The 12,606-nt window shown below is 38.9% G+C and overlaps 1 protein-coding gene across 2 annotated transcripts; it reads right to left on the bottom strand.

The window, feature by feature from the left end:
• Positions 1-221: 221 nt before the first annotated feature.
• Positions 222-12,435, bottom strand: Nak (Numb-associated kinase). Of its 2 annotated transcripts, none has more exons than XM_078181818.1 (13): positions 12,182-12,435; positions 11,569-11,684; positions 11,314-11,447; positions 11,122-11,233; positions 10,830-11,033; positions 10,641-10,744; positions 10,296-10,428; positions 9,547-10,201; positions 9,096-9,453; positions 8,863-9,001; positions 8,347-8,596; positions 8,133-8,180; positions 222-4,021 (listed from the first exon to the last, which is right to left on the bottom strand). In XM_078181818.1, exons 1-13 carry the CDS (start codon positions 12,294-12,296, stop codon positions 1,701-1,703), a joined length of 4,689 nt encoding a protein of 1,562 aa, XP_078037944.1. In that variant the 5' UTR covers positions 12,297-12,435; the 3' UTR covers positions 222-1,700. The 2 variants fall into 2 exon arrangements, with proteins under 2 accessions (XP_078037944.1, XP_078037945.1); XM_078181819.1 differs by having other exon boundaries at positions 8,872-9,001.
• Positions 12,436-12,606: the final 171 nt, after the last annotated feature.

Genomic DNA, 12,606 nt, shown 5'->3' with positions numbered 1-12,606 from the left:
TTTCTGGCGGGTAGGCAAAATAGTATAAATCGGAATGGGACATTTTGTCCCATTAGGCTTAATTTTTCTTACGACTTACACGTTACTTTGACAAAAATTCGGTTAAATACCTTTTTGCCCGGCCCCACCAGAGGATTATATGTTATTGGGTGGTTGCTTGTCGTGGCAACGGGTCAGCCGATCGTTATCAAAATGTTCTCGATGATTTTTGATCGAAGAAAGATTCGTTCGACTTAATTGCTATAATATTTCGACGTTTGCGTCGCATCAGTTTCACTTGTTTTCTGTTCATTCGTCCGTATTCCGATTATTACACGATGTTCTCGTATCTACGTATATTTAGGAACTGAAATTTGAACAGAACATCGTCCCATTGTTAAATTCTAGTGCAAGACAGAATTGACTGTATTCGTCCCTTTATACGAGCTATTGTTCATACGTATACGCGATAACACAGAGTTCAAGCTTGAAATGCTATTTTAACGAAGGAAGGCTCCTAAAATTAATAACATACGTATACATTAACTACTATGTACATGTCGAACAAAGTAAATATGTACGTGCCACGTATATCACGTACCTGCATACACACACAAGTTTGTACACTTTTACACGATTAATAATTGAGAATAAATAATCTATCAATTATAATGTATATGACCTAAAAAATTCTCTTCTTATGCGAGTTATTTTTTTTTTCTTCGCGGTACTGTTGGCGCGTGTCGATCATAAATGAATTGGAATAGGACGTATTTCAATTGCAACCGAAAACTTGAATCCAACAGCGTTTGCGGTGAAAAAGCTTAGCCGTGTTTTCCGATGATTTACAGTACTTTTGCTTTACAGTATTTTATAGCGTTTTACAGTGCTTTGTATAGTGCTTTACAGTGCTTCACGGTGCTTTACGGTGTTTCAAGGTACTTAACGGTGCTTCACAGTGCTTTACAGTGCATTAAAGTGCTTTACAAGGAGTCCTCTGTAAATCGTTGTGACTTGTTCATTTTAAACGAAATTGAATCACTCTGTTATTGCGCACGGAAAAGAGCTATAATCGTGTTGGTAATTGTCGCATTGTGTCCTTTGGGTCTTTCGTGAACACGCTATTTCTTTTTCCATTAAGACGGTGTACTCGTCGGCATTCTTTCTAGCCAATGATACAATGTGATATTATAGAAATAAGAGAGAATGAGAGGCAATAGCAATAGCAATGGACGATAGCTATAGCAATGGCGAGCGACAGCAATAATCGTAGGTAGTTGCAGCAAAGGAATATCTGTTACAGTAAAAGTGTACAAAGGTTTAAGTACAAACCAGTGAAAGCCCTTCACTATAAATAGAAAAATAGACGGAAACGACAGTCTGGTTGGCCAATGCACGGCCCGTGAAATCGTTCCGAGGAGATCTCATCGACGCCCGTTGCCAGCAGAATAGCTACATCGAGCAGGATTGCAAACAACCAACATGTACGGTATGGCAGAGTATAGACGGATTCGTAAAATTCTAAATGCTGATAGGGAACATCGGAAAATGGGATTCTTTGGCAAGTTTCGCCTAATCTCGCCTAGTTCTCGCCTATACATTATACAATTTCTATGTGTATGAACAGGTACGTTGAAATTATAGCACTTTACAATAGCCATTTTGTCCGAGAAATTAGTTTACAGCAACTTCTCCATAACAGCATTCATAATGATAGCGTCTCAAGTGAACGGATTGCTTCGCCTTTTCAACGATCCAAACCGTTTCTCGGGCTCTCTGACAACTTCGAAAGGCGTGATTCTCTGCGGCGTCTTGATTCGCTTCTCCTCGTTCTCGTCACTTGGAAAATCTTCGAAGCTTAGGTTGCTGAAGCCAGCTGTAACAACAACCGAACACTTTTTCGTCTTGGCGGTTTTCTTGTGACACGCGGATTTGCCTTTGTAGGACAATAAGCTCGAAGGTAGAACATTGACGGCGTCCCCATGATTCTCGTCTATCAATTGATACTTTGACTTTTCCGATTTAAATTTGTCCCTTTTGTGTTTCGGTATATCCTCGGAGCTGACCAATGGTTCTGGCGACATTGCGGAAACATTGAGCTGTATACCATCGGGTCTGGACATGCTGTTGGAATGATGGACGATAGTTCGAGGTGCCCGTTGAACAGGCGGTATCGATTGAATCCGCTGAATCGGCGGAATCGAATATGTAGAATCCACCGAAGGTGTCGATCGAGCCACATTAGACATCACGGCCTTGTCGGATCGTACCATGTTCAAAGTACCTTCTACAAAATTTGTCATCGACGGAGGCAACTGTTGAGGGTACAGTCTTTGTGGTTGTGGTTGCGGTTGTGGCTGTTGTGGCTGCTGCTCATCTGGCCGAAGAGCCGCAAAGTCATCGAACGGTACAGACCCAAAGAGATCTTTGGAATGGCCGTATTCGTTCGTCACGCCGCGAAAGGTAGCTTCTCCTAGGGAATGAACATTCATAGGGGTCCGCGATTGATTAGGACAAAAGGAAACTTTGTCGCGGTTACTGTCGCACAATGATTCTCCGATCTCAAAACCTCTGACCGCCGGACCAGGCTCATCCTTTTGAACGCAATTCGATAGTGTTCGATGCACGAAGGGATTTGCGAAACCGCATGGGCTAAAAGGAGAGGAACCGAACAAATCTTTATCTTTTGCTTCTTCATCTTTCTCTTGTCGTTTTTCTCGTTGCATTTTTCTCTCCAGTTCTGTTTCTCGCTCCGCATTACCGTTATCCTCATTATCTCCAATTTGTCCACGACTAATGCTCGACGTTAATTTGGACGGTAAGCAGTCTTCGCAAGTATCTTGATTCGCTGTGTTAATGCATCGAGATAAATTGTAATTGGACAGTAATCTGTTCTCGATACGATTCGTTTTTTCGTCAGGCAAGTTATCGTAGTCAATATTTCTAGGGTCGTTTTCTTCTTTGCTGTCATTTTTTTTGGAACTGCTCGATCTTCGGAATGGAGCTAACGAAAAAACGTCTTGCTTGGTCCGGATCGTTCCGTCTATTGAAAATTCTGTTGGCTCATATTCGTCCAAAGACACAGACTTCGAATTGTATCGTTGATCGGCAAATGGATCACCGTACGAACACTTTGGTTTCAATTCCAATTCCAATCTAGGCTCCTCCGTATCGAGCTCGTCGTCCAATAGTAAAGGTTGATCTCCATACTGATGACCCACAATTGGATCCATGTGACCCGGTGACAATAAATCGCCGATACGCTTTCTCGACACGTTCCTTTTATAACGTTTCCCTCTCGGTGTGCTGATAGATTCGCTCCTTCTAGTACATTTTTTCTTGCGCTTTTCAATACCTACACAATTCTTGTCATCATCGTCTCCCTGTCCATGTTCTTCCTTGCGTTTCTCATAATCGTTTTTCCTCTCTTCATCTTCTTCCTGCCTTTCCTCTTCAGTTTCCTCCTCGTCCTCCTCTTCTTCGAGGTCCTGCTCCTCCTCTTCTTCCCTCTCATTTTTCTCCCTTGTCTCTTCCTCATCTTCTTCCTCTACTTCCCTCTCCTCTTCCTCTTCTTCCTCCAGCTTATCTTGCTCATCCTCCTGATCTTGCTTATCGTTGTCATTATCTCGAACAGTTTGTTGTCTTGTGCTTTCGCACCCTCGATCTTTGCGGCTTCTCTGATTCTCAAGTTTTCCATACGAACTCTTGTCAAGGCCATTCACATTCACGTTGGCATCAACTTTGTTCATTAGATTGCTAGTTTCCTGTACCTTCTTCATATTTCTACGCAACACGTTTTTCGCTCTTTTCCTCTTTTGTTTAATTCGTTGTTGCGTCACCTCTTTGTCGCTGTCACTGGACATATCGCCGGCAACGAACGTCAGCTTCTCGTACTTGGATCTGTCTTCCATAGGGGCCTGAACAAAAGGCGGAGAAGCAGCACTGTTTGTCAAGAGGATCTTATTCTCATCGACTTCGACGCAGTTGATCCCTGAATTCCACTGATTCAAAGGTACTCTTGATCTACCGTTTGCAGATAGGTCTGAAAAATATAATTATAACCATTGGTAAGATTGCTGGTTATGCACAGTCGCTCGCGATAACGAGCCTGCAGCGTCGCTTTCTTCTTTAATGAAACTGCAATCGATTCAGTCAAAACGTTTGGATGTATCAAACCGAGCCACAGTTTACCAATTTACTAATTTACCAATTTACCAAATTACCAGTATAACGGTTTACCAATTTTGCAGTTTAGCAGTTTACAGATTCACCAATATACTAGCTCATCAATTCACTAGCTTGCATTCAAATAAATGCGCAGGAAATTCAGTCTACTTACCTAAAATACGCGTTATAGTCAAATCGGTTTATGTCATAATCGTACATCCTCGCACAAACTCATGCAAACGTCAATTTCTTTTTAGTTACATTGAATTCTAAAAAATTTCAAGTATCATACAAGTAAAACGTAATTAGCAATTTTGCAATACCATCATTACTATTCGATTATTTCTCTATAAAGGAAACGCTCGCGTTGCTTTGTAACGATTCAAACGAAAAACCAATTTGAAGAAACAGAAAATGTCTGATTAGGTCTGCTGCAGACAGTTTATACCGCTACGCTGTTCGAGCCACATATCTAGTTCTTATTGTACTTAAAATAGAAGGTTAAAATGTTAATTGTATTCCTACAAAAGATCATAACCACCACCAACAACAAAAACAGCACAACCACCACCAGCACCACCACTACCACCAGCATCACCACCATCACCATTGCAACCGCTAATATCGTTAGTACTGCTACTACAATTAGTAATCAATTATCAATAGTGCGACTACTACTACTACTACTACTATTGCTACTACTACTTTACTACTGCTACTACTATTACTATTTTCGTTTTATCAGCATAGTGGGTCTGGAACAGTCCTAATCAGATTCAGGGGGGTAAGGATAATATGCGAGAAAACGCAGTAATTATCTTCATATCGTAACAATATGGCTACTATCGTCTGTAGACATACAATCGAGAAGGCTCACAAGAAACAAACAATTGCTGCGTTTTATATCACTTAGAAGAAAAACAATACTCCATGTGCTATATACTTAGTGTACACGTTTATTGCTGTAACATTATTTTAAAACAGCGATAACAATGATGTTCATGATCGCCAGCCTCCTATGGTGTGTTTTTGTTCGTACAAACAATCCAACATCCTAACAAAAATTTGGAGACAACTGTCGTGGCGTGGAAATAGTTCGCCGGGCACCGACATCGGCATCGAAATCGACAGCAACGTCGGCGCTATCAACGCCAACACCGACACCGACCCACCAACACAATAGGAGGCAAACAAAAATGGAACAATGTCCAAAAGCTCCTTTTTACAAAAGCGGATCGAAGTACTTGGATAAACACACTCTATCGGACAAACAAAATTGCTTCCGCCTCCCAAACTCATTAGGTTGTTCCAGACAAATAAGTATTAGTAAATGTACAAGTTTAAAGAAATATTTTGGGTAGTCCTGTTATAAAAGATGTTCCCGACATCTTTTTGATAATCGTAATAATGCTTCGACGAATTAAAATGAAATATTTCGTTGACAATGTCGTGAATCACTTTCCAGTGCATAAAGAAATTGCACGGGTTACGAAGAAGAACAGGATTCAAGGCTATCATTGCAGGCGATACCACGAAAGAGAGAGTTAAAGAAAAAAAAGGAAAGAAACGGAAATGGAAACGAAAACGAAAGAAAAGAAGAGAAAGAAAAAGAAAATAGACGAGAATACGAGATGAAAAAGAACCGTGAAACTGTTAGCGAATATTGGTATCCGTTTCTTGGTGGATCAACTCTACGAGTAGATGCAAGGCATTTTTACGCGGGTATAACAATCATTCCCGATAAGATCGTTTAGCCTATACAAATTTAGTTTGACATGCATCGCGGAGTAGCTAGCAATAGATAGCAACAAACGTGATTTTCGATTCAATTATAAATAATTTTCAGTTGAGAAGAAATTAATGTCATCTATCAGAATACGTTTATTTACACGCACATTTGACTATTGCAACTTTGTTGAAATTCTTGCGTACGGCTAATCGATTGAACTTTTTGAATCGAAAGTACAACACGAATATACATGTACTTAATGCGTGTACAGTGTACACGCGCGTCACGCGGAAAGGATATACACGATTGATGAGATTTGCAGAAACGGTAGCAGCAGAGTTGATTCATTCGATGAAATCGAAAACTAGTATCGAATGATATCTTATCACGATATTTCTCTAGTAATGTACAACCGGAAAACTTTCCGTCACAAATGTTTCTAGTAGAGTCAATTCTATGATATCTAAATTCGAACCTTTTTGCCACCCCCGGCCCTCTTTCACGCACACACGCACTCACACATGCACGCTCGCGCGTGCACACACAGTTACCGTTTATATTATTCGATAAATACATTCGAAACATATTAGCCTAAAAGACAAATACGTACAATATATGTATAATATCGCACATATCGTTCGATGTCTCTCTCAAGCTTTCTGTTTTTACAATTACACAGCGTACACTTCGTTCCATATACATATATGTATATATATCGATTTCTTGATTTTCACGATCAATAGCATTTTGTACCGAGAGTATTATTTCATATATATATATGTATAATATGTATACGTTTATCTCAACATATTTCGCAGAATATCTTTCAACAATTAAATCGATCGAAGCAACTAACAATGAGAGACGCGCGTTTGGAAGTTAGCATTTTCTTTTTAACGTTAAATGGTACGAATCGATCGATGATATCATTACAATTCTTTACATCTGTGCGACATTTTATGCGCAATCTACCATATCGAAAATCATGACAAATAAGACACCATTAAGGACTCATATTTCTCTTCTAGTCCCATTCCATTCTACCTTTACTTTCACTTTCCTGCATTCTATTCTACTGTATCTTACCTTATTCTAGCCTATAGTACCATAATCTATCCTATCCTATCTGTTCTGTCCTAACCAACCCAATTATACTCTATCCTATCCCTATCCTTCGTATGCATTTGTCTTTTGACGTCAGTGACACTCGTCTCAATGACGTCACTGATAATTTGGTACTATACCTTCAACTGAACGTTAATCCTATTCATAGTAAAACTTTTAGTCAACAGAAAAGATATAACGAAAGGTTTCCGTAGAGATCCCGTTAATCACATTACTCCGTTATAAAACTGTTAAATATAAAATGTACAAACAAGTTTAAGACAAGTAAATAATTGTGGAGAAATAGAAAGAAAGAAAACAAGATAGAAAAAAAGAAAGAAAGAAAGAAAACAAGATAGAAAGAAAGAAAGAAAGAAAGAGAGAAAAATTAGATATATGTATTCGTCGACACCGCATCGTAACACCGTGTCGAACAATTTTTATTCCCCAAATTAATGTTCTACACATTATTTTGATGTATGTGTGTATATATATATGTTTGTATAGGTAAGCGTTTTCATGGTCGATATTTTCGTATTTAGAACAATAATATCGATCGATATCGGTACATTTGACGCCCAAATGATATTAAATCCTAGATGGATCAGGATCTTTCATAAAATGGATAGAATGCAGCCACATGTTATGTTAGGAGGAGGAAGTCATAACCCGAGTGAGACTGATTGACTGGCCTCAGTCGTGTGTTTGCATTAAAGCACAAGAAAAATGCGAATCAAGCAAACTGTGTGTACAGCGCATTATAAATTACAGATATTATATGTATATATGTATATATACATATATGTGTATATAATATGTAGATAAATACATATATATACACATATATATACATAATGTATAATATATTGTACAACGGAACGCGTTCATTAGTGGGAGGTGAACTTATTACTTCGAACAAAAGTTCTCACTGTGAAAAGCGTATTGAAATTGAACGCGACGCGACTTTATCTGACATAGCTCCAAGTATTGTTGACTTATTACGACATCAACGAAAATGAATAGGATAAAAGAACGATTGAATAGTTGAATATTTGGTTCAACTGCGATTAGAAAAATGGTACACGGCTTCGTAAAATAAGGAACGAAAATATGATAGAAAAAGAAACAGTATACGAACAAATCTATGCATTACCTCCAGCAAGTGCCGCAGTCTTCGATCCGATTTTATTCTTCTTTCCTCCTAAAATTAAGGGAAAGCGTTAGCAACATTCCCATTAAGTAAAAACCGTAACGTGTATCATTCTACAATGGTGTGTTGAACTTAATGAAACGTTACGATATCCTCTATGAAGTAAACGGATCGATGGGTCCCTTTTTAAACCAAGCTTTATAACGATCTTACTTACTTGGCAAACTGAAAGGTGCGGATTGAAATGGATCATCCGGTAATTCTGTACACGTCATAACCAGACTTTCACGACTTTTTACTCCGCTAATACTCGTATTACTGCCTCGTCGAATTTTATCAAATTCTGCGCCGAAAATGTGATCCTCTGTTAACTGATCGAACGGCTGCGTATCCTCAAAGGGATTCCAATTGGCTACGTCTGCGCTCAATGATCTCCCTTCCGTAGCTATTACACTCGAAAGTTCACCCTAATTTCAAAGTATTCGGATTAGCATGATAATCGTTAAATTATCGTAATAACATGTTGCGGCATGGTGTGCACAAACCAAAAATGAAAAATAAAAGATCTGTGCAACGGCTCAACGTAGGAGCAAACCAAAACGTCTAACAGGTTGCTGATCTTGATGAAATTATCGATGAAATTATTGGCGAAATTACCGGTGACGGAGTCACACGAGCGACTTTGCTTGTAACGGGTAAATTAAATATAAATCCGTGCACTCTATGTACTTACAATACGTACATGCGAAGCGCTAGTTCCTAAACAAGGCCTTATATCGGTTACAACTTCGGGTGATGTGTCATCTTCCGAGCGCGACTTCACCGATGCTTCATACGGTGCCAGAAACTGTGTTGTTTCGCTTGCGAATGCTCTACAAACACGTCAAATGGAACAAAGCAATGTTCCAGACAGAACAAGAGAAGAAGAAATAGAATGTATAGGAAAGCGAAGTGAACAAGACCTACTTGTTGAAAGCACTTGTATCGCTAACGTTCCTCCTGTGACGTACGCAAGACAATACCGTCGGACTATCGGGCGGAGAAGTGCTCAGACTTATATGTTGACTTAAACTTTCTGTCTTGTTTACTGGTTTCGGTAACGTGGGCGGTGCTGTCGGAGGAGCAGTCATGCCAGATCCCACTGGAATGTTCAATTTCGATGCCAACGGAGTAACGGGTGGAAACATTGGAGGCAGACAACTGGAAGTAGAGGAAATACTGGACACTTTGGGGAGTGATTTGGCGGGTTTCGGAGCTACAGGGGGCGGTATTTTTGCAGGCGGTGGCATAGTTCGTGTATCATCCTTGAACGGATCAGGGTACCCTGAAAGATCGAAAACGTAGTATCACATGTCGATTATAGATATCGTGGCATACATCTTTTCGACAGAATGCAATATTAAATAAATTAATTCACCCGATGGTGGAAAGAGCGCTTCCAAATTCTCTTCGTTCACATTGCTCCCAGTCTTCGAGTCGAAGTAAAATTGACTTTTTTCCGGGACAGTCACCGGAGAATGACCAACGATAGGATTCTGTGATTGACTGTACTGAGATTGTTGACCCTGTTGCGATTGACCAAATGAGCCGGAAGGAGCTTGCGCAAAGGATGTCGGTGGTGTCGCTTGATGAGCCATTTTCGCGTTTACCGCCAGTGATTGAACATTTTGTTGTACGCTCTGTCCTATGTATGTTTGTGATGCAGTTTGTGGCTGCGACTGCGGCTGCGGCTGCGATTGCGGTTGTAACTGCGGTTGTGACTGCGACTGCGGTTGCTGCTGCGACTGCGGACTCGGCTGTGACTGCGGTTGTGGTTGCGGTTGCGATTGAGGTTGCTGCTGCGACTGCGATTGATTTCCCTGGCCAGAAATTTGACTGACGATCTGCCCGCTTAAACTTATGGGGCCAGTGCTCACAACTTGTCCTTTCGGCCGTTGTCGCGGCGTTACCGAAGTACCTTCGACAGTAGTTACAGGAGACGGTTTTGGTGTTTTCACCAGCGATGCTCTCTTTACGTTTTCAGACTCCGTACATGGGTAGGGTAATGATTCCAAAACTGGAGTTGGTACTTTCTATAAGGACGAAGAATGATCGACCAACTTGAATTCATTTCGACAATATAATCCAACTTAAAAATATTTACAAGCAACTTATGAGAATACTTACATGTAAGTTCTGTACAGGGCACTCCTTGCCCTGGATTTGGAAAGCAATCACAGAAACTTGGTAAATGTCAGGGCGGCTATCAGGATCCGGCTCAAGCATATAACGAATCAGACAATGAAGGCTTCTACTATATCTATATAAAGTTGAGTGTTGTTCGAATAGTTTCGTCATGTAAAGTGTTACAAGTACATTCTATTATAAAATATACGTATACATGTACACGTGTATATACATATACATAGATGCATATGCATGGAGGCATACACGTATACACGCATACACGTATATGTAGGTATGCATATATACAAATATACATGTATGTATAGATATGTGGTAAATACAAACCGCGAATTGTCGGGTATAGTGAAATTTCCTGACTGAATAGCGAGCATGCTTTCTCCAAACGGCAATGTGAAGAAACACAATTTATATAATAAACAACCCAGCGCCTGGAACCATTCATATATTCTTCAATCAATTTCTCAAAAAAAAAAAGTCTAAAGTGTGTTGAACTCTTGTGATAATTTTTCATACCCATATATCGGCTTTTGTTGTAATCGATTCCCCAGAATACATATCAACCATTTCAGGTGCTCTATAACTAAGAGTTGTATACTTCTTAATTTCTTCTTCAACTACAGCAGCACCTTGTACACTGGGATTAAGAACTTTCGCTGTTGCCGAACCAAAATCGCATAAAACATAATGACCAGCATCGGAATACAATATATTTTCCACCTAATGAGTATAATCTCAGGTAAACTAATAAAAGATATGGTCGGATTTTCGTTTGTAAGATTAACAAAGAATAATGGAAGAGACAAACCTTTAGATCTCTATGTATTATCGGGGTCTGACAATGATGTAATCTAGAAACAGCTTCACAAACATCGCAAAATATTTGTAAAACTTCGGATTCAGTGAAGCCAGTTTGTAACCTGTAAAAGTTTTTGGAAATTTATAAAATTTTTCTTAGTTCTCGGACTTTCCATGAAATTTATATCAGTTATTTATTAACCTGTTATTCATCATCTGTAGAACTTGAGACTTGCAATAAGGCATTAAAAGCAACAGTTCATGAACACCGCCACCAATGTGAGATATACTGCTATCCACGTATCCTATGATATTTTTATGACCATTCAAATTACTCTACAAATGAAATAATCTATATGAATATTCTAAAGATTCAAGTATTTAATTAAAAGAACCTAAATATGCACTCATTTTAGAAATCTCGATAAACAAAGGATACTATATGCACAAAACTGACCGCAATTTGTATCTCTCTTTTACAAACATTGAGATCCTGCTCATTGTTGACATACATGCGTTTAAGCGCGTAACGTCCATTTGAAGATTTAACCAGAAACACAATAGCGAATCCTCCTAAAACAAAATAAATATATTTACATGGTACAGATGATAGAAATTACATGTACAGATATTATTTGTTTATATGAAAAAAAAACATTGTACCTTGTATTTTGTTTATTACATATTACATTACCCTACATAATAATGAAATGACATGTGTATGTGCATGCTATGTATATGTGTGTAAATGCCTTCTTACATACGGTTGTATATGATATATATATATACATATATATACGTATGCATACATACTCACTTTACCTCTTTTATATAAGTAAGGAATACTTTACATATGTAAGAAAAAGAAAAAAGACAGTAATATGCTTCATTTAACATAATGATTTGTTGAATGCAGAGTATTGGTATTGATGTGATTATTTTGTTTTACTAAATATTTCATGAATAAATCCATCGGCATAGGACACGTGTGTAATATATGAAAAAAGATGATTGAATACATAATAAGAATAATGAGCATTCAAGGTTGAAACAAGGGAACGCGTACATACCTTCTGCCAAAACATCTTCAACAGTCACCGTGTAACGTCCTACCACAAAGACCTTTCCTAAATAACTGTTCGGTTCTTTCGACGTGTTTTCTATTTTTGAAAAAAGTTTCTTCATATTGGCATACGTCGTCGGTTCTTTCGATACCGAACCGTCTTGACATAAGGTCTTCTCTACTATTTAATTTTCGAACGAACGATATAGCAAATTCCAAATTCCGTGTTAATTCTATAAAAGGTATTCTCAGTCGTCAATTGTTTGGAATTGCAACAATTCTCGCAACAACTTAGCGCCAATGTACTTAACCAAAGGAAATACTTTCGGTCATGATAACATTTAACGTACTTTACCCAGCCGACATATTCAGGCCATAGAAACTGCGCATGCACCGTTCCGCAGAAGCTACAGCGGAAACATATGTGCACAA

This window comes from Augochlora pura, chromosome 5, assembly GCF_028453695.1.
Source record: "Augochlora pura isolate Apur16 chromosome 5, APUR_v2.2.1, whole genome shotgun sequence".
NCBI lineage: Eukaryota > Metazoa > Arthropoda > Insecta > Hymenoptera > Halictidae > Augochlora > Augochlora pura.
Note: the sequence above shows the minus strand (reverse complement) of the source record. Positions and strands in the feature narration are given on the sequence as shown.